Genomic DNA, 23,943 nt, shown 5'->3' with positions numbered 1-23,943 from the left:
AAGAGTTTCTCCAGTGCTGTCCGGGGCGTTATAAAATCCTAAAAACACAGTGTGAGGCTCCAAGCTGCTGTCAACACATTTCAGACTGCAGGAGAACTGCTCAGTGGTGCTAATGTCAGTTGTACCGTCAGCTGTGAGGCCATAAAATCGGCAGTGCGATGAGCGGGCAACAATTTTCCTCTGGATAGCATGAGCAAACTTTTCAATTATTAAATTTTGTATAGTGTCCGACATCCAGTTGTCTCTTCCTTCTATCCACTTTTTTTCTTCAGGGAGATCATAGGTGCACTCCAGCATCAAGTCGTATAGTATTCCTTCGCGTGCTGTGTCGCCCCTGAAGGCAATTCCCTTGCAGCCAAGGAATCGGATGGCCCTGATGAGAACCTCCAAACAGTGTCGAGCAGTAGCCTGCTTTCTGGCATGAGCGCTGGATAAGCGAGCATCTATGGGGATGTCATCCAAAGCAGCCAACTTTTGTATTGACTCGCTGTGCAACTCTGATCTCTCATGCTCGTTAAATTTTTCAGTGGCTTTATGCCAATTTGAAAAGCCGGCATTCACGAAGGGGTTGTCTTTCTTAAATTTGTCTCTAGGTATGACTTTTTTTCCGACTGCTTTCAGGCAAACAAAACACAAAATATGATCTGTCTCTTCCACATAATGAAGCCACTGCCATCTAGCAAACCAAGCCGGTGCCACAGAACGTGAAAACGTTTCATTACCACAACACCTTGCAGGAAATTTGAAACTGGATGTTGGCTGGAAGGGCTCTTCTAATCCAATCACGCTAGGTTGGGTTGGGGGTGCTGGGGCTGGGCCTGCTGGTTCAACTGCAGGCAGAGGCGGGCGGACAGTCTCCTCACTCCGGCTGCTCTCCGTTGTCGTAGTTGCGGCACTAGTGTTCTTCTTCACTGGTGGTGGTTTTCCAAAAAAATCCGAAATGCGTTTTTGTGCCATATTTCCGTGTCATTCGTGTCATTCGATTTATAGATAGGGCTAGGCCATTACATGGAACGAGCAGGAAACCTTTACCCTGTGACCTATAGCCTCCCTGACGTTAACAACGTAGGCTAACTTCCGTGAACCTGTGTTGATTAGGCCTCAAAATAATTAAATAAAAATCCAAAATACACGTAATAGCCTACGTGTGTCAAAATAATTTCCCAAAATATTCATAAGGAATTTATAAATTGTGCAAAATATTTTTCATACTTTTTTTTCTTTTTCTCCCTCTCGCTGCAGGGGGTGCTGCAGCACCCCCCGCACCCCCACTTCCCGCGGCCCTGGCTCCAACAGCCATTTCATCTTTGAAGCGCAGCAAACAAGAAAACGTTGTCTGGAAGATAAAGCTGGAGAATGCAAAAGATAAAATTAAGTACTCATTACTCATTCGTTCCTTAGTAACTACCCACGTTTTTGTTACCCAGTGTTACCCATTTTGATACTCTGGCTGTAATTTTAGGTTAAGTATTGAGTAAGTAGCCTAAATGAAACCAAATAGCGGAGTATCCGCATTAATTGCGTTATAAAAACAACAGTAGCGGCGTCTACTGGACTTGTCGAGTCACAACGTGACTTCATTTCGACATGAAAACATAATGGAATGGTGATTTACAGGCTGGGGCTTTGGATGGTAAAACTGTCTTTGTCCACTGTGCCAAACACTTGTGTATTTTGGTCAGTCGAACTTCTCACTCTCCCCAAACTGTTGGGAAAATCTGTCTGTCTAGTTACTTGACCAGAGAAAATGAGACGGAGAGGTAATAAATTCTGTCAGCACGAGGGCCTCGGATTTATTAAGTAAAATGGTAAAAGTGATACAAGTACATAAAGCGTGAGAGATCGAATATTTTCTAAGTCCCTATCAGCGCTGAGGTCGTCTGGAGCTTCGCCTCCTTGGAAGTTCTGCTTCAGAAGAGTGTGAGATGATCTGTGTGGTATGGTCTTATGCTGTGTTTTTCCTCCTAACGAGGTGTGTGTGCTTAGGGTAGGTGTTTGTGTGTGTCTCTGAGTGCTCATCTTGACCTTGAGCCTCTGGGCCCTGATACAATTTATGAGTGCTCACTGTTCCTTCTGACCAGGTGCGAGGGGTTCCCAAGGAGTATCTTGGGAGTTATGGGTGCTATGTTATCAGTAGACTGGCTCCAGGGTTTGCGAATGTGTGGTGCATTGTCTGAGTTTGATAACTGGCCTCCGGTTCGGGCCTGGATCTGGAGGATGGCCAGTTACTCCTGTGTTGGTTTAAACAAGGATTAACGACGTGATGTATATGTTTTATGTGGTGTGTTTTCTTGATATACGGGTTAACCGTGTCCGGTAGTATATTTCTTAATCCCCCCCTCATGTGTTGTGCTCAATCGTGTCCTCCTGCCTCCGGTTCGGGCCTTGACCTGGAGGATGGTCGGTTACTCATGTGTTGGTTCAGATAAGGGTTAACAGTGTGATGTGTGTGCCTTGTGTGGTGTGTTTCTATCATGTGTCGTGCTCATTGGGTTGTTTTGCCCATCAAAACCTTGTACTGGTGTTTTCTTTCCAGCTGCTGTGAAAAGATGGAATTCCAAGGCCACAGATACAGAAATCGAAGCAGCCATGAGTTTACACCTGAAACATGCACCTGCAAGGACTGGGGGGGATGGGATGGGATTTTGGTCCCAATAAGTTTTCATTTTGTTGTTTAAAGAAGATGTAGGCCTACTTGGGTATAAATAAAATGTTTTGGATAGTGCACTTTATACCCTGAAATCTGTCTTTTGTTGAAGATGAATAGGACATGTATTAATGCTTGAGTGATAGAGTATGCATAACTAAACAAAATATTATAGATGTATCTGTCTAGCTCAATATTGCTATCCTTTTGATATGAACCAAATGATCTAGGTGTTTAGCATTTGAGCCACATATTTTACAGTGGGTGAAATTCAATGGTACATAATTAATTAAATTACACTTTATCACAGGTGTGTTTAGTTGGTTACAAGTTAAAACAAGTTCTCCTCAAAATCACGATTTCCTTAAGATTATGTTCTCATGTCGGCAAAGGGTAAAAATAAAGTCACGTTGCGACTCGACGTCTATTGGACTTGTTGATGACGCAGTTTGAGGAAATATTTGCTGGAATTAAGAAGTACAGTCTAATGGTAAATATGTTTAACATTGAGAAATATTATCTACACGCAGCACAAGTTCGCTTGTTATAGGTTTGGTGGGTGTGTCAATTTTACAGCTCATTTTATTTAGAAGGTTTACCATAGTTACCTCCCCTTTTGTTATCTATGCAGCTGGCCAACATCTCTCTCACCACATATTTTATTATGGGACTTGGACTTACATTCAATCTTCCGATAAGGCTCCGATAAGGCTCAATCTTCCGATAAGGCTCTGCCTTATAAAAAATATAGAAATAAAAACATTCATTTTCACATTCATGTTGCTCAATTATTGTTTTACACAATCAAGTACACAATCAAGTGTTTAATCAATCTAAATACCCAGTTTCGTTACATAAGTGCTCTTCATTTACTGATTCGTCTTTTGTCAACATTAAGTGCTTATTCAAGTAAAAATTATTAGATTAGTAATATTCACAATGATTATAACAGTAATAGTAATCCATGCATATACTGTGTTCATGGTATCTACACATAGTACAAATTTAGTACAAGTACAAATTTAATGACTTTCAAGACCTTTTCAAGACCTCTAAAAGGAAAATTTAATACCAATACCGCTGCAAAAAAATCGAGACTATACACTATATACTCCGTTCATTATGAGTTTTATTCAGTTTGAGTAACGAATAGTAACGACAGCCATCTTACCAAAAACAAAACTTATGGTATAACAATGACATAAACAAACAAAATATACAAAAATACTTAAATATAGTGCACTTGAATAACACTTGAACACATATTAATTGAAGGCAAAAAAGTCTGATTAATCGCTCGGGCTTTGGCTGTGCTTTTTATTGAATGTGACGCAATTCCGCACTTTTCTTTTCAATGTCATTATCTATGACAAGCATCTCCTCCTTCTTCTCCTTTGCTCGTCTCCGCAGAGCGTTGGATTTGGCAATCAGGGTTGCCATTTTGGTCCCGGCCGTATTTTCCGCTTGCTCTGCTAAGGTGTCTGCTTCCTTTCGGAGACTCTCCCAGACGTCTTCTGTAACTTCCGGGGTGAAGAGAACACTGTGTTCTCTTCACCCCGGCCTCGTCTACTCTCCTCATATGACCTCAGAACAACAGCAGTAGATACAACAGTTTGAAATATACTATATATAGTGGAAGGAAAAAAAAAATACAAAACAAACCAGCACCACATCCAAATCCAATCCATACCCGAGACAAAGTCCCACTCATACTGGAGACAAAGTCCCACAAAGTCCCAGATGTCCATACAGCCCTATGGATACCTAAAGCCAACTCCAAAAAACAAAGCAGGTGACAAAGCAGCACAAAGTCTGCATATAGACACAACAATCAAAATACAGTTAACATTCACACAACATTCACATAACACACAAATCCATATACCCCATAACATACAACCCAGGAATATTTCAGAAATGCCCTCCACCATGTCTCTGATTGTCAATTGCCGCTGCCATGCACAAGACAAGGGCCCCATTCTTTCCCTGTGCGGCAGCCCTGTGCCCCAACCAACTAGTTAGGGGCCGCGAAACAAAAAGGGCCCCTATGTCCAGCCGAGCAGGGGCCCGGGCTGGTGCTGTACGTTGCTGAGAGAGCTCTTTATTGTGCGGCTGAACCCTCTCTTCGCGTCCAGACTGATGGTGCGGTGTCCCTTTTCCTCAATGCCTAAAATGAAATTAAATATAATAAACAATGAAATGTAATTATCCAAGCATTGAAGCTTTTCAACATACGTAACGTTATTTTACATTTACATTTAGGGCATTTAACAGACGGTGTTATCCAAAGCGACTTACAATAAGTCAATTTGTCAGAAGAAAGAAAAACAATATATATCGCTGTTGGTACAGTAAGGATGTCCATAGAACCAAGTGCCAAGCACTAACAATAGCTAGGTTAACCCATTCCCTGTATGCAACAAAGCTAGCTAGGACAATAATCAGGACCAGAATAAGAGTAACAGTGTGGTTACCTGGGTTACCCCAGAACATGTCGTCATACTTCAATATCAGGGTTTGTGAACCCTCGCTGGCCCTCGTTCACCAGTGATGGCCTCTCTGTCCTGGTGTGCCACACCAGCACCTGGTTGAACCACAGGGAGGAGAGCACATGAGATGGATGAGGACACACCAGATGGATGAGAACAATGAAAAAGAAAATAACCAATTGTCATTATCATTTTCAACTTTTCTTTAAAGGTCTTCAAAGATGTCTCATGCACACACATGGGATATGCACTCACACACCCGAGCAGAGAAAGGACGATTTCAGACAAATGTATAAACCGCCACAATGTTGAAATACGGCCCCATTCAAGAAACATGGGAGCATAGGCTATATTATATTTGAAGAGAGTCTAGAAGGCCAAGCCTGCAAGTGACTGACAATTCGACAAAAAAGCACAATTTCAACAGCTACTAATCCCCGGCGGTGACACCAATCGTTGATGCATAAAACATCCTTCACTCAAATGTCCTTGTCTCCAACCCAGACCCCCAGAGGAAGGGGGGACCTCTGGGCTTACCTTGGTGCAGTTATCCGCCTTGGGCTCCAGGTCGCTGAGGGAAACCAGCCTACTCAGCAGGTTGGTCTCCTGGTAACCTGACGCGATGTTTCGCAGCTTGAAGACGACCTTAGACTTTCGGATGAGGAGCTTCAGGTTAATGGCGAAGCCGGCCATGTCGATGGCGAACGCCCGATACGGTGCGAACCCCGCATCCCAGCCGCACACCTTGCCCTGGGCGTTGATCTTGGGCGACCCGAATTTCCGGCGTCCGACGAAGCCCACAGGCCACACGGACACCATTGTGGTGGAACGCATCTGGGCGACATGGGGACGTGAAGAGAGAGCAGGGATGAAGAACCATTGTGCGCTTGGGGTCACCCGTACACGCAATACCAAATTGAACGGAATGGAAAAAGGCAGACTAGCACTTAATGCTAACACTGAATCGTAGCAATTAACCGTAGTCGATTTTAAAGTCCATGTTTGTTCTATGAGCATTTCAAATAAGTTAACCTTAATCGTAGCTATTAATCCGTGGCCATGTCCACACTCCTATCCATGAAAATCAGGCTTTTTGTTGGGACAAAAAGATCTCTAGAATAGATTGGAGATCAAAAGAGAATTGACACAGCCTCAGGGTAACATTTCAATTCTCTAGGTCTCTAGGTTGACTCAAAGACTTCCCCCCCCCACTTCCAGACACGTCATCCCAGCTGCATCATGCAAACCTCTCGGGAAAAAGCAGTTGTCTGTTGTCACCTCCTCAAAGAGCTCCAGGCTGTACACGTTGTCATCGTCCGCAAAGTACACCACCCCGGGGGGCGCCTCGCCCATGGTCAGGCGCAGCCAGTGCAGCCCCAAGTTCCTTTGGATGCTCCCCCGTGGATTCCCGATCTCCTTCATGACCTTGGGCGTCTCCGCGTGGAGGTGGGTGTAGTTGAGGCCCGTGCTCTTCAGCAGGCGGCGCACCAGTGCGGTGGTGTTCTGGGCGTCCTCGATCACGATCCAGTGCAGGTTGGCCACGTGGAGGAAGGTTTGGGCTATCCGCGTCAGCTCTGCCTTCTGCACCGCCCGATGGAAGGTGGCAGTGATCACATAGATGGGGACCAGCGTGGCGGACCAGGGCGGGGGCCGGCGGTAGACGTACTCGATGCGCACCACCTCCACGCCACCGCCCGCTAAATACAAGATGAACCTTAAAATATGGCTCAGGTAATAATGCTATGAGGCTAACGATTTATAAAACAATGCTTCCAATGCCAAACAAATGGGATGAAGGAGCTAAACCTTGTTAGGGTGAAAACATGCATACCCGTCTTCATTGAGGCCTACATATGGCTTGGCTAGAATTGTGGGAGCTGCTACGCTAGGGTAGCTTTCCCTGCACATTGCATGCAAGATACATCATATATTGTGTCACATATCAAATAAAATATAAAGCAATGGACCATCCACTATTTTTAGACCATCTTGCAGACTTCCACAAAAGCAGGGCAGTAGTAGCAGCCAACACTAAAATACTCAGATCTGATTCATATTTGTGTTTTGGTATTTGCTCCCAATACTTTTTTTTTGCTTTAGGCCATTTAGGCTCCATACTAATTTAATGCATTTCTTAGTTATGCAAAAACTCACTCATTGGGGATCCGTATAGAACATGCTCCTTTATAATTTCATAACTTTCATAACTAGAGTTGCGGCTAGTGTTGTCCCATTCCCATCAGCCAAGGTAAAGGATCTCAGTTTACTGTAAGTGGCTTTGGGTGAAAGCAGCTGGCTCAAGGATAAAGAGGGGTGATATATACCTGGCGTTTTTCCAGTAGTTTTTCCTTTCCAGAGGTCCGTATGGTTGCCAGTGATTAGGTGCCAGATGAGGAGCGACCAGGACAGGGAGATCAGCAACAGAGCCACAAAGTCTCGACTGGTCACCATCTCACGGCTGCCTGATGCAGGTTGTTTTGGTTTGGACGGGGGTTACTGTTAGAATGGTCAAGAGATAAAGGCTAGAGTCAGTCCTCCACACTCCAACCAAATAGGGGGCAGTATAGTATATAGTTTCTTTCATGGCCAATAAAGGAAGGGTCTGGTTCCCTGATCTAACGGGCCATCACTGCAACACCTTATGATTTGTATTCTAATGTACCGCAGGCTATAAGCCCTCCATTAAGACATCAGCCGCAGACACCTTCAGTTGTGTGTGAGGAGCGCAGTTTTGGGCCACTACAGCTTAATGCACACTAGAAATAGGGCCCAGAATATGCTTGGTCCTTTCCCTCTCATTTGAAAATCTATTTTACTACAGAAAGTCTTGTGAAAGGTGTTTGATATTGCAGAATGATTATTGCATTGTCTGTGTTCTCTGTCTTTGTCCTTATTTTGTTTAGTGTTCGTTCTCCCATTGATTACAAATATCAGCTGTATGGATCAATATAATATGCTTTAACGATTATATTCATCCATACAACTGATATTTGCTGATCACCCTAATATGCTATAACTATAGCATATTACCAGATGGACCAGATGGACTTGGGATCAGGGAACAAACATGCATGTAACACAATCTAAATGCAATCTGATGTTGGCTTGTATTTTACTGATAACACATTTGGGGGACCATTATGTACAGCGTGCCATCAGGTAAAATTATTTTTTTGTTGTGGTAGCCATCTTTAATTACTGTGTGCTGTAGAATATTGGTGTATTTTAGTGTCTCTCTTTCTTCACATTTCTTAAGTCTATGAACAGGCCAGTGCCTCTCCTACTGATACCAGGTGTTATTTCCAACATTCCTCCATTTGTTATGTCCCAACAAGGAGGAACCAACCTGGTCGTCTGGGGCATAGCCAGGGCCATATCCATTATCAAGGGAGAGACTGCTTCTGTTATTTTGTTATTTACATTTTCTTAATATAATACTCGCCCCAAACCTTCAGTTCGGCGAGAAGAGGGATAGACAGCCAAGGAGCACGTCAGGAGACTGCTCCTCACCACCTACACTATAGATTATTCAACCTAAGTCTGTACCTGTGCTGTATTACATCCTGGAATAAACCATCCATTCGACCCTCTGATCCAACCTGTCAAGTTTCCTTGATTTACACTTCAAGAATTACTACTACAATTGGGAATATACACAACGCAGAGACTATACGAACAGTTTAGGAATTAGCTGAAATCTAACAGTGCCTTTCATCGCCTTTCAACACTTTGACATCAACACTACAAAGCTGTTGATTAGATTTTGCAATGAATCTATGCCTGTAGGATTCTTTTGCACAATTTCGTTTTTCACATTTTCAATGTCTCACCTTTTCAGTTTTTCAGTCACAAAACATCACAGTTCTAAGTTGTTGTGTTATTATGCTCTGCACACTGTCGTATAATTCAGTGTCCTCAGGATTTTTGTTCAAATAAACAAAACTACCCGAGATCTTGACAAATTGAAGCCTTAGGTGTGCACTTAAGTTTCCTTCTCGATACTCACTACCTAAAGGTTATGTCTATCTTTTTAACTAACTACTAAGACACAATTATTGTGTGCTTCTCTGGCTGAAGGTATTCTGAAGGTGTTAATAATTGCATTTTCTTTCTGTGTTGTGGGTGGAGAAGCAGGGCTTAAACAGCCTGGGGCTCACGTGTTAGAGACCGGTCTTTCAGGGCTCTCACAACGCTCACATGTGGAGAGACCGGTCCTTCCGGGTGACAGGACCATCAATTCCACCCGGTTATTTTTGTAAAAGACTTGATTTCGCAATAAACTAAAATTTTAACAGTATAAGCCATAGTTCTATAAACATCAATTATTGACATGATTGACTAAAAAATACAAGAAATTACAAAAAACTCCAAAGCTCAAAATATGCTGCGTAAGATTGTGTGCAGATTGCAGAATATTGATAAATGTATCAAAATATCAACAGCTTGGTGGACATCTTTCTCTTTCAATGAAAAACATGACAAAGATTAAACTGCACTTAGTTGATCAGTTGTTCAAACCGATTGTCAAATCATTGACAAACACGACAACATTATCCACTGTGTGTCTTGGATACAAGCAGTGGTGAGCCCCTAAGAAGTATCACCCCTATGGCATTTACCACTTCTTTGACAAAAGTGATCTGCCAGACTTTGACAAACGATTCAAGACTTTGCTTTAGTTGAGCCAATCGCTACATTTATGTGCTAAAACATTTTTGCACCATTGTTTCACCTGAACACGTCTGCAGTGGCAGATGAGATTTTGACAGTATAAGCTGATATTGAGCGTAAGTCCAGGGCTTATGGACAATTTGGGAACTTACTCACAAAAAAGAAAAGTATCCAACAATGAGGAAATGTGCTACCTTGACTGCATTATTTGGCTCTACTTAGTTATGCCAGTCAGCCATTTCCCACATGAATATTAGTAAGTCCAAATACCATTCCACCATCACTGATGGTCATTTGGAAGCCTGCTTGAGAATAGCTTCCAGCAGCTACTGTCCGGACTATGAAACCCTGGATGACTCCATTCAGTGCAAGTCATCAGAGAATGTACTCAGTATATATAAATAAATACATGTTTAGCATTATTTAATGTAGGTAGATCATTTTGACCTGGTCATTTTGAATTAGCTCCAGTGGCGACTGGAGCTAATTGGTCAATACTGGTCAATAGAGGGCGCTAGTGCGCTGCCCCTCCATGAAATAGTCACTCGAATATATCTGCCAACTTTGAATAAACTGTTATACATACAAAATAAATCAACAAAAATACATAGCGTTTATCCTCGTTTAATTGTGTGATAGACCGTACTTGCAACTTCCAGCAACCATTTAAATGCGTCTGAACGTAAATTATTTGGGCTAGGCTGGTTATTGGTCATTCGAAATAAAGGCCTCCAAGTCAGGGGCGCCGGCCAAGTTGAAGTCAACGTAAGCTCGCAAACTTTTTGCTGTCTATCAAGGAGAGACGGCTTTTCATTGGCGCAAAAAAAATCGCCCTCGGGTCGCAGCAGTGTGCGTCCCAGGCCAATGGTATGGCTTTTTGGTTGTTTTTTTATCACCACACGATTGGACAATTCAGCGAATCAATCAAATAAGCTACCTCCCTCAGCAACACTCGCGCAACACAACTACAGCAAAGAAGAGATAGATCGCTAACTAGCAGAGAGTTGTAAAAGCACTTTCCACCCATTTCAGTGGAGGAATTGGACTCCCCAAGCAATGTTATACTTAAAATCAGCAAGGAAGTTACATATTAATTTAGTCTTTCGGCCTGTAGCATATAAATAATAAGCAACTGTCCCTTTATTTCTAACTGCATTTGAAATAGCCATTGAGACACAATAATGGACGCTATAGGACAGTGATCATGATTTGACTCAATATCATAATAACAACAATGGGTAAGCTTGCCCAGGCCCTGCAAGTCAGGATGTAGGCTATGAATCTGAATGAATAGTAGGTAATAGGTAGTGGCCATCTCCAAAATGCACCAGAATACAGGAAATCAAATCTACCAAATTAATTTTTTTCTATTACTGCGCCCCACCAACAATTTTTATCACCAGCCGCCACTGGCTCGAAGGCCGAAAAGGTGTGGGCACCCCTGAGCTAGGGCAAGCATTTGCACTAGCAAAGGCCAGAAAACAGCATCTGTAGTTTGTTTGCTGTTATATTAATGTTCAGAATTTCATATGTAGCACCTTCAAGGGTTTTGATGAGCACTGGAATTGTAAAGTGGGTTTAATTACCTTAAAAAGTTAAAGTATTCAAAATTCAGAATTACCTAACTATTCAAAATTACTCAATTGCTGTAACGAATTTGAGATAATTAATACCAAGTCACTTCACACCTCAGTTATGTGTGCATTTTATACTCTGTTTACATACATTTTTTTAGTTGTATTGTTCTATATTTGTATTAATATAGTGCTAACAAATTAATGTGAACACTGACTCTTTTTCAGTGGAGTGCAATATTCAATGTATTTTGATTTGAGTACATAGCATTTGCACTAGCCATGGCATGTAAAACAGCATTTGCTAAATAAATGCTTTATGCATGGATGAACACTCGCCTTACTACTGGTTTGGTCAGATTATTTCTAAGATAATGGTGAGGAACGTCGGGGCATTAACAGTCATCCAAGCAATAATTATGATAGTTATTATGTGGTAGGCCTATACAAAGAAACTTTTATCTTTCTCTCGCACGCACACCTCACAAGGTCTGTGTAAAGAACACACTGACAGCAGCAGAAAATGTGTCTTACACCAATGAGCGGACATTAATACATAGCACACCAAATAGGCATGTAAAAGGCCAATGCCCTTTAGGATAAATTAAATGTGGATGATTTTGAGCCTCTGGCAGCCATGTTGTTTTGTCAATCAACTTCATTTTACTTGATAGGAGCCCATCTTGATGTTGGTGGGTTAGTCTATAACAGGGGTTTCCAAAATACCTGGAATTTTATTATTTCCATAGTCCACAATCATGCATCAATAGTTTAACGATTTTTTTTGTTTTGTTGATTTTTTGAAACTCATTCAAAAACATATTTGCACTGTGAGTGAATGAATGTCAAAAACAGAGACTAAAGTGCATACAATTAAATAAAAATCAGATTATATGAGAATGTTATAAACATCCCCATCAATATTTTTAAGACATGGACAGCTTCACAAAAAAACATGTGAAGGCCATGCATACAGGCCAATTGCAGCAATATTTTAAAGATGTTCTACTCTATTACTCACAAAATAGGTTAACAAACTATTAATTGATCCAATTTCAGAACACTGCCTTCAGTAACTAATGTAAACATATTCGCACTGCACTGGGAGGAAATTCCCAAAACAGAATAAAGTGCAAAAAAATCTGTAGGCTAGCCAGGCCTTTAAATAAGCATAAGGACTTTATCACCCTCATGACACATTGAAATCAACATTGTTTGTAACGACATGGGTTAACAGCTATACTAAAATCATGTAGGACTAGGCTACAACAAATAAACTGAAACCTACCAGTTAGTGTGATCCCTGACTCTGCTTGGCTTGACTGAGCTCCAATATCTGGGCGTTGTAGGCCTGTTTACACACGCACACACGCCACACATCCAATTTCTCACGGCAAAAAAAAAAAAAAGCCGAGACGCGTTCGTCCCTTTCCAAACTCCCCGACGGTAGAGTGAGACAGCGGGAGGCACTACCTCGAGACCCCTCCCCCCGTCAACAACTCCGCCAGCCTGTAATCCCGTACAGCCACCCCTGCCCCCCCGTCAACAATTACACCCGCGGACCCTGCTATAAGATATGCATTACAAGATTCTACAGAATCTCACTCCGGCCAAAACCCAAAAGTTGGCAACCCTGCATTCAATGGATAATGTCATTGCCCAAAGTGAATAAAACCCTTATTTCTTAACTCTATATTATTAACTGTATATTCATTTTTTTAAGGTATCCATACAATTTTCAATTGACTGTGAAATGTACAAAGTATAAAATATAATTGCTTAATGGACATGTAGTTGAGATTATACTTATTATATCATTAACACATCAGCCACCCTCTTCACCAACATTTTGAGGTTCTCCCATCAGGCCGGAGATTCAGAGTCCCCTTTTGTAGATGCAATAGGACCAAAAACTATTTTTTACCTAGGGTAATATCCTTGCTAAATTTGCACAATGCTGAATCCCAGACTTGACTGTTGTGTGTTGCCTGTGTGTCCTATGTGTATTGGTCACTGTTGATGTTTTAATGTATTTCTTGCGTGCTTTTACCTGTTAACCTGTCTGCAAACCAAGTTTCCCCTTGGGATAATAAAAACCTACTACTACTACTACATCATGCACTTGACATGGTTACATCCCTCCAACTATGGGCAAAATTTAGTATTCTTTGGTGTGACAAAATAAATCTCACCATGGTGCCTTGTGATCACATTTTGATAAGTTATGTGACAATACTAACTTTAATTTAACTCTTAGTACAACTGTGACATTGCCTACGTTTGTGATGGTGTGATTTTTTCTTCAAGGTTAATATTAAGTGTTGTCATGATAATGGAAAATCTAACTGAAATACAATACATTGAAAATATCAATGTTTGAGACAATGTTCAATACCAAAGGAGAAATTGACACGGTATTCGGGGTATACAATTTCAGATATTATTTAACGACAAATATAACAAGTTATGTGTACTGTCTATTAAGCAAAACAGCATCCAAGTTTATGTAGCTGTGGAGGAGTTGGGACTAAGTCGGCACTACAATGGTACATGTGTCAACTTGCAGTCTGACATAAGAGCCAAAAAGAAAATTCAGCTAGGACTGGAGTATCAATATTCTTATTAATACTTATAAGTCCAATATACATCATCCAGCCTTAGTAAATACCAGTAGACAGTAACAGTTACTTTTCTATGTAAACATATAGTGGATTAAAGAGTTCCAGAGCACAAAGAGAAGCCCCCAGTTATCTCCTATGTTGGGGGATTCTTCCTCTGTGCTTTACCACACCTGCATTGGTGGTAGAGGTCAGGTTAGCCAAACAGTGGTATAGCAGACAGGCAGGTTTTTTTTTGGACTAACATGCTGCTGCTAAAGTGTGACCACAACTGGAGCTCAATTTGACATTTTGGACCTTAAAACCATTACATATATTCAGTATACTTTTGCCAACACTATTACTAATTGCTTTTTCTTTCTCCTCTTGAAGCTGTAGTGTGCTGCAGTGATGGGTCTGACTTTGAGTCAGACACAGTACACCAGCCTACTAAAAGAGTAACAGCTCAAGGTAAGGTTGTGTGGTCACATTGCATTACATTTCCATTTTATGTCCTGCTGTTACTGTTTTTGATTATGTGCTATTAAGTCGTGCATAGTACACCAGAAAAATCAAAAGATAAAATACCCTGAGTCCATTTCACCTTGTGTGATTGAGTGCATATTAATCACAGGTCTATGTTAGCGCTTTCACAATGCACTGAAAACCCATTGACCATCAACATCTGGCTTTTGTCTTTAATGTTAGATTGTATAATCTGCCTTGTGACGACCCCGCCTACTTATTTACTCTGACTCTTCCTCAAGGTGATCAGCTGATGCCATCAGCTGGATCTGGAGCACCTGAGCCCGGTGCTCTAGCCGGATAAAAGGGCAGCTGATTGCCTGTTGTCGTCTCTCTTCTTTTGCTCTCCTCGCAGGCGGCTGCACCTTTTTGGTTTGCTTTAGCGGTTCATTAATTTATTCCTTCTCCACAACACCCCACATCGCATGATCAATACACCCACATTTACATGACTGAAACTACTGACATACACACCTCATACTGGCGTTACTTTGTTAAGTTGTTATGTAAATAAATCTTTATTTTCTATTATATGAGATTATATGAGAATGTTAGAAACATCCCCATCAATATTTTTAAGACATGGACAGCTTCACAAAAAAACATGTGAAGGCCATGCATACAGGCCAATTGCAGCAATATTTTAAAGATGTTCTACTCTATTACTCACAAAATAGGTTAACAAACTATTAATTGATCCAATTTCAGAACACTGCCTTCAGTAACTAATGTAAACATATTCGCACTGCACTGGGAGGAAATTCCCAAAACAGAATAAAGTGCAAAAAAATCTGTAGGCTAGGCCTTTAAATAAGGACTTTATCACCCTCATGACACATTGAAATCAACATTGTTTGTAACGACATGGGTTAACAGCTATACTAAAATTATGTAGGACTAGGCTACAACAAATAAACTGAAACCTACCAGTTAGTGTGATCCCTGACTATTCTTGGCTTGACTGAGCTCCAATATCTGGGCGTTGTAGGCCTAGTTTGTGACGTAGCTAGTTTGTGACTAAGCTGCACACATGCCTCAGAGTGCTCCATCGTTGAACGACTTCGGAAGGGGCTGAGCACATATTTCATGTGTGAGAATATCTGCTCACAGAGGAATGTCGACCCAAAGACTGACAACAAAGCCAGCGCAACGTCCCTGAGACAGCTGAACTTATGGTGTAGATGCCCTCAGGCTTGATCAGGAAAGAGAACATGGGTCCCAACCTCTTAAAGTCCCCAAATCTTGTTGTGAACTCCGACTCAAGCTCGCGCATATATGCAAATATTTCAGCGGTGCTGGGAGGACAGCTCTCTTAAGTGTCGGAGGTAGTGGAAAGTGGAGGTAGCATCATTTGAAAATACTGCTTGCCGACAAAAGCCGTCCATGTGTCGAACATGTCCAAAACAGTTTGCCCTGCACCTTGCAGTCGGAGATTGAGCTCGTTGAGGTGTCCCGTTATGTCCGTCAGAAACTGTTTCTGACGGACATAATGGTCAACTCTCACGGTTTAACCGTGTGACACACGCTTTTGCCTGTTTACACACGCACACACGCCACACATCCAATTTCTCACGGCAAAAAAAATAAAGCCGAGACGCGTTCGTCCCTTTCTAAACTCCCCGACGGTAGAGTGACACAGCGGGAGGCACTACCTCGAGACCCCTCCCCCCGTCAACAACTCCGCCAGCCTGTAATCCCGTACAGCCACCCCTGCCCCCCCGTCAACAATTACACCCGCGGACCCTGCTATAAGGTATGCATTACAAGATTCTACAGAATCTCACTCCGGCCAAAACCCAAAAGTTGTCAGCCCTGCATTCAATGGATAATGTCATTGCCCAAAGTGAATAAAACCCTTATTTCTTAACTCTATATTATTAACTGTATATTTTTTTAAGGTATCTTATGAGCTTAGTGCGTTGCGGTGAAGATGTAATCGAACTCTCATCAGACACATTTTACCTTTAGCCTTGTAGGCATATTTATTGTATTGACAGGCGGGAGTAACGTAACTGTGCTGCCACTCTCCTCGGCATCACCACATGGAAAAACTCAGACACCGGAACAGGTAGTGTAGGTGTCAGATTACACAGAGGTAAAGTCAACACTGCCCTCTAATGGACACGATGAGTAAGGGCGTACAACAGTACTACACTTAACACCCCCACTCGCTCTTAGCTTATTGTGGTACGTTCTTTTTGATAGAAAATAAAACAACAAAAAAACACATTTTTGGCACACTATATGCTTTTCTTGCACTCTAAGTGCCAAACAAATACTGAGAAAACTTCTTCAGTTGTAGCTTAGTGGCTGGTTTTGTCATCAAGTCAGCAATCATGTTGTCAGTAGGACAATAATCCAAACATATTCTCCCACTATTCACAGTTTCACGTATGAAATGATATTTGATATCAATATGTTTGCATCTTTGTTGGTTTACTGGATTTCTAGCTAGTGCAATAGCTCCTTGGTTGTCATCGTAAACCTTGGTTTGTGCATACTGACACTTATCAATACCCTTGAGTAACTGTTGCAAATACATACACTCCTGTATGGCTGACGCTAAGGCCATGTATTCTGCCTCGCAGGTAGACAGTGCAACTGCTGGTTGCTTTCGACTCTTCCATGAAATGAGTGCACTTTTCTCACTTAAACTGGCACAGTACCCTGTGGTGCTACGTCTGTCTGTGACCTCAGATGCCCAGTCAGCATCACTGTGGACTATTAGACCAAGTTCACCTGCGTCATCCTTTTTAAAACATAACCCACGGTCTGTTGTACCTTTAAGATACCTGAACACGTGCTTTGCAGTGTTCCAATGCTCCTCACTTGGCTCAGCAAAATGCTGGGAAAGTTTACTGACCACATAACTTAAATCTGGTCTAGTGCAAGTAGCCAAATAGATCAAACTTCCCACTGCCTCTCGAAAGGTCCTTGGTTCTTCCATTTTTACAGCATTTTCTGTGTATTCGAGTTTTGACTCGCATGGGGTCTCTCTGGCCTTACAATCCTGCATCCCAAATCTGGAGAGGATTTTGTTCACATACCTGTGTTGTGACATTGTGACTTGATCCTCTGACTGTTTAAAATCTATCCCTAGAAAATTAATTTCCCCAGGTCTTTCATTTTAAACTTCTCAGTGAGCATCACTTTGACATTTTTCACAACCTCCTCATTGTTAGCAGCAATTATCAGATCATCAACCCACACAATCAAAATCACTTTTTCATTTTCTTTTTCCCTTGTGTATTGGCAGTTATCAGCAGGATTTTGATCAAAACCGTTTTCAGTGAGATATGCATGCAACAGAGAATTCCAGTTTCGGCCTGACTGCTTGAGACCATATAAGGACTTCTCTAATTTGCATACTAGCTTCTCTCCTGTTTTTGACTTTTTCTCATAACCTTCAGGTTGTTCGAGATAGACCTCACAGTCAATTGGTGCATGTAGGTATGCGGTTTTCACACCCATTTGATGTAAAACTAGATCTTCCTGCACTGCTTTTTGCATGACTACTCTGACAGCTGGCAGTAGGCGAGAATGTTTCCTCATAATCGATGCCTTGTTTTTGGCTATAACCTTTTGCAACAAATCTTGCTTTATACTTATCTGACCTATCCGTATTACTCTTGAGTGTATACACCCACCTACCCCCCACTGCCTTTTTGCCTGGTGGCAACTGGGTGATTTTGAATGTATCATTCTCTTTTAGTGACTGCATTTCGTCATTCATTGCACTTATCCACTGCTTTGCAGTGTTCCAATGCTCCTCACTTGGCTCAGCAAAATGCTGGGAAAGTTTACTGACCACATAACTTAAATCTGGTCTAGTGCAAGTAGCCAAATAGATCAAACTTCCCACTGCCTCTCGATAGGTCCTTGGTTCTTCCATTTTTACAGCATTTTCTGTGTATTCGAGTTTTGACTCGCATGGGGTCTCTCTGGCCTTACAATCCTGCATCCCAAATCTGGAGATTTGTTCACATACCTGTGTTGTGACATTGTGACTTGATCCTCTGACTGTTTAAAATCTATCTATCCCTAGAAAACTGTTTAATTTCCCTAGGTCTTTCATTTTAAACTTCTCAGTGAGCATCACTTTGACATTTTTCACAACCTCCTCATTGTTAGCAGCAATTATCAGATCATCAACCCACACAATCAAAATCACTTTTTCATTTTCTTTTTCCCTTGTGTATTGGCAGTTATCAGCAGGATTTTGATCAAAACCGTTTTCAGTGAGATATGCATGCAACAGAGAATTCCAGTTTCGGCCTGACTGCTTGAGACCATATAAGGACTTCTCTAATTTGCATACTAGCTTCTCTCCTGTTTTTTACTTTTTCTCATAACCTTCAGGTTGTTCGAGATAGACCTCAATTGGTGCATGTAGGTATGCGGTTTTCACATCCATTTGATGTAAAACTAGATCTTCCTGCACTGCTTTTTGCATGACTACTCTGACAGCTGGCAGTAGGCAAGAATGTTTCCTCATAATCAATGCCTTGTTTTTGGCTATAACCTTTTGCAACAAATCTTGCTTTATACTTATCTGACCCATCCGTATTACTCTTGAGTGTATACACCCACCTACCCCCCACTGCCTTTTTGCCTGGTGGCAACTGGGTGATTTTGAATGTATCATTCTCTTTTAGTGACTGCATTTCGTCATTCATTGCACTTATCCACTGCCATGACCTGGTTGATCGTATGGAATCCTGGTCATTTTGTGGTATGTCGCAAACTGCTCTATAACATGAGTCTACACAAGTTACCAGCCTGTCTGCTGTGTCTTCCACGTCATATTCCTGTAGGTGCACAGGCCTTCTCCTAGCTCTAGGTGGGTTCTTTCTTCCCTGACCCCCAGCGCTAGACTGTTCACCTTCAATCTCAGAAACAGAAACATCATCTTGAACACTTTGACCTGATGCATTTCTCATTTTTCATCATTTTCCTCATTGTCAAGGACCCTGGGGTGTACCTCTCTGTCCTGATACTCAGTGTGTGGTCCATGTGTTTGTGTTTCTTTTTCGTTGACTGTCTTGTTTGTGAATTTCACTAGCCTGTGTTTTTGGACCTTTTCTGTGTCTGGATAATACACAAGATAAGCTGGGCTGTTCTTGTCGTACCCGATAAAACGATCGTGCTCACATCTAGGATCTAACTTCCCTTTCTCTTGTGTGTATGCAAAGCACACAGATCCGAATTTCTGAAGTTTGGACATGTCTGGCTTCTTGCCTGTGAGCATCTCATAAGGTGTTTTCTTTGTGCGTTTACTGTAACATCTGTTTCGCACATAGGCAGCTGTCTGTAATTCCACATTTTGTCTGGTAGTTTACTGTCAAAAAGCATACACCTGCCCATCTCATAGAGGGTTCTCCAACTTCTCTCTGCCGTGCCATTTTGGTGAGGCGAATAGGGTGCAGATGTCTCGTGCTTAATCTTATTTTTGGTTAACAGTGCTTTGAATTCCTTGCTCGTAAATTCAGTACCATTATCCGAGCGTAGACATTTAACTTCCCCAAAAGGGACGGAGTCTGCTAAGAACCTCTCTGTGGCATGTACTGCATCACTTTTGCATTTGAGAAAATGTCATACAGTCATGGCACCTGAATAGTCGTCCGTAAAGGACTGTGCATATTTGTGACCTTCTAAGCTTGGAGTTCTCATAGGACCGGCTAAATCAGTATGGACCAGTTGTAAGGGCTCTGTAGCCTTTCTGTCTGGCTCTCTATTTCTTGTCTGTGTGAATTTACCCTTTGCACATATTTCACACAGCTGTGCTGGCCTGGCTGCACTGCCTCTGATTTCCATACCTCTTACCACACCCATTAATTTTTGTCCTCATAATTGCAGTGACCCAATATTTCATGCCAGGTTTGCATGTCGTGGCACATATTGCATTTATCAACATTTTTCTGAACAGTTGGTAAGTAAAACAGCTTACCACTCTCATGGAAGTCAAACCTGTCCCCTTTCTTGGTGATCATGTGGCTGTCTCCCTTCTTGAATGTCACTGTCGCTCCACCGTTTGTTGCCCTTACCACTGAGAAGATGTCATGTGGGTAGGTTGGCATATACAGTGCCTCCTGTAGCTGCGCTCTTTGTTGTCGTCCCTCGTTGTCTAGCAGATAGATCAGTGCCGTCCCTCTGCATTGCGCCATCTAGTGGTGGCTCGTTCGCGAACGAATCAGTTCGAACGAACAACTCTTTAAAACGAACGAACCAAACTGATTCACCGCTCTCGTTCGTCGTCGTTCGTCTCGTTCGTTCTCTGAGACTCGACTCCCAGCTCCACCCACTAGTCGCTGACTCGTGAGTCGCCGTTCGTTCACTGACTGTGTTTAGCGGTGAAGACTCGAGGACTGAGAAGTCACGAGAGTCAGCCGGGCAACAACATCCCGATTACGAACATGAAGCACTCCTCAGCTAAAAGGAACTTAGTTAATGTTGTGTTGATTGATGACCGTTTGCACCATTGCACGATCGTGATTCGTTTGAGAATGAGAACGAGGGAGAAGCTGAGTCTGACCGACTCGGCTGAGAACGTGCATTCGCGATTCGTTTGAACGAGAACGAGGGAGGAGCCGAGTCTGCCCGACTCGGCATTCGCGAACCTGCATGCACGATTCGTTTGAACGAGAACGGGGGAGGAGCCAAGTCTGACCGACTCAGTGACTGAGAATCATGATTCACCGCTACCGGAAATGCGAACGAACGAATGAACGAATGAACGACTCTTCATGGCGAACTGACCGACGCAAACTGATTCTTTCAAACAAATCATGAAATCCACCACTAGCGCCATCCCACTGCACTTGGTCCCATCCGCCAGCTCGATAGAATGGGTGTCGGGCTGGAATGTGTTGTCAAAGCTCTTGAACTTGGCGATGTCGTTCACAATATGAGATGTCGCTCCGGCGTCCACCATTATCCCTTTCTTCTTCACGTTGACAGATGGCCTCTCGTTGTTTGCATGCTTGGCCATGAAACATTGATCCCCGTCGTCGATGTCCTCCTCTTCTTCTGCAACTTTTCTGGCTCCGTCTTTTCCCTTTTTCCTGCATAGAGACTCTGCGCGTGTGTTACTCTTGCAGTGACTGCACCACACTTTCTTGGTACACCTGGTTCTGATATGTCCTTTTTCTCCACATTTGTAACACATCAGAGTGGCTTCCTTCCAGTGTGTCTTGGTGCCTTGTTTGCTTTGCACTAGTCTTCATCATGGTCTTCACGCTGTCTGCAGGTCCGGTTGTCCTCATCTTCTCAGATTCTTCATAGACCCTCAGTCTTCTCTTGAAGTCCTTGAATGTCACATTGTCCTCATTTTGTGTAACGTGGACAGCCAGTGGTCTGAATGAGTCTGGCAGTCCATTCAAAATGGTGGCTACAAGCAGCCCGTCACTCATGTTCTCTCCTGCATCACGAAGAGCTGAAATTATATTCTCAGCCCTTATCATATAATCAGTCACAGTCTCATTCCCTTCCATTTGTATGGTGGTCAATGAAGTGTACAGGTTTAGAATCCTGGGCTTGCTCTTTCCAGAATAATGTTCTCTTAATAATTACAAGGCTTTCCTTCCATCATCGGCGGCGTCATGTCTTATCAATGATAGGCTCTTATCATCTAGTGCATTCACTAGTTGAGTGTAACAATCTGCATTCTTCGCTGGATCTGCAGCTATGGCAGCCTCGCCAGCAGGCTCTCTCAAAATGGTGTCTTTCAGCTTCAGAATGTGTAAACGGCTAAGGAATCACGTTTCCCATAGATCATACTTATCTTCTGTTCCATCAAAGACAATCTGCTGTTGTAGCGTTCCTGCTCCGGCCATTTTCACTTTTATTCTTTTTATAGTTCGCAATCCAAGACTTTGCTCAGGCTGTGGCTTGTAGAGTCCTCAATTTTCGCGGGGGTCTCTCGGCGCCATCTTTATCCAAGCTTGTCTAGTAGCTTCTCTTGGCTAACAGTTCTTCTTACTTCTGTTACCTTGTTGTTGCTCTAGACTTGCGTTCCTGGGCCCATAACCTGATGAGCTTAGTGTGTTGCGGTGAAGATGTAATCGAACTCTGTAATCGAATTGTATCGACAGGCGGGAGTAACGTAACTGTGCTGCCACTCTCCTCAGCATCACCACATGGAAAAACTCAGACACCGGAACAGGTAGTGTAGGTGTCAGATAACACAGAGGTAAAGTCAACACTGCCCTCTAATGGACACGATGAGTAAGGGCGTACAACAGTACTACACTTAACAGTATCCATACAATTTTCAAATGAACAAAAACGTCACTCTGTATGCATTCATCAAGATCCTTCATAAAGTTTTGAGCCCCTTACACCAACCATTCCTTCTGTGCTCCAAAATGTTACAGCGCCATCAGAATGGAGTCAGCGGGAACAATCTGAACAGCACAGTAGCCAAACTGCGGCAGAGGAAGCAGGCAATTAATTATTTTTTATTTTAAATGTTAAGCATACTTAACAGATATACTCGGATTCAATTGACTGTGAAATGTACAAAGTATAAAATATAATTGCTTAATGGACATGTAGTTGAGATTATACTTATATCATTAACACATCAGCCACCCTCTTCACCAACATTTTGAGGTTCTCCCATCAGGCCGGAGATTCAGAGTCCCCTTTTGTAGATGCAATAGGACCAAAAACTATTTTTTACCTAGGGCAATATCCTTGCTAAATTTGCACAATGCTGAATCCCAGACTTGACTGTTGTGTGTTGCCTGTGTGTCCTATGTGTATTGGTCACTGTTGATGTTTTAATGTATTTCTTGCGTGCTTTTACCTGTTAACCTGTCTGCAAACCAAGTTTCCCCTTGGGATAATAAAAACCTACTACTACTACTACATCATGCACTTGACATGGTTACATCCCTCCAACTATGGGCAAAATTTAGTATTCTTTGGTGTGACAAAATAAATCACACCATGGTGCATTGTGATCACATTTTGATTTGATTTGATTTGATTTTGAAGTTATATGACAATACTAACTTTAATTTAACTCTTAGTACAACTGTGACATTGCCTACGTTTGTGATGGTGTGATTTTTTTCTTCAAGGTTAATATTAAGTGTTGTCATGATAATGGAAAATCTAACTGAAATACAATACATTGAAAATATCAATGTTTGAGACAATGTTCAATACCAAAGGAGAAATTGACACGGTATTCGGGGTATACAATTTCAGATATTATTTAATGACAAATATAACAAGTTATGTGTACTGTCTATTAAGCAAAACAGCATCCAAGTTTATGTAGCTGTGGAGGAGTTGGGACTAAGTCGGCACTACAATGGTACATGTGTCAACTTGCAGTCTGACATAAGAGCCAAAAAGAAAATTCAGCTAGGACTGGAGTATCAATATTCTTATTAATACTTATAAGTCCAATATACATCATCCAACCTTAGTAA

The 23,943-nt window shown here is 42.1% G+C and overlaps 1 protein-coding gene across 1 annotated transcript; it reads right to left on the bottom strand.

Moving 5' to 3' along the window:
* Nucleotides 1–5,144: 5,144 nt before the first annotated feature.
* Nucleotides 5,145–21,912, bottom strand: LOC311382410 (galactosylgalactosylxylosylprotein 3-beta-glucuronosyltransferase 1-like; the record flags this gene model as incomplete). The annotated part of the gene is made up of 5 exons (XM_084488516.1): nt 5,145–5,231; nt 5,674–5,970; nt 6,415–6,833; nt 21,317–21,577; nt 21,717–21,912. The coding sequence occupies 5 exons, from the start codon at nt 21,910–21,912 to the stop codon at nt 5,145–5,147; spliced, it is 1,260 nt and encodes a 419-aa protein (XP_084344642.1).
* Between the last annotated feature and the right edge of the window lie 2,031 nt (nt 21,913–23,943).

Source organism: Micromesistius poutassou (assembly GCF_964030765.1).
Source record: "Micromesistius poutassou genome assembly, chromosome: 1".
Classification (NCBI taxonomy): Eukaryota; Metazoa; Chordata; class Actinopteri; order Gadiformes; family Gadidae; genus Micromesistius; species Micromesistius poutassou.
This window is presented reverse-complemented; position numbering and strand designations above follow the sequence as displayed.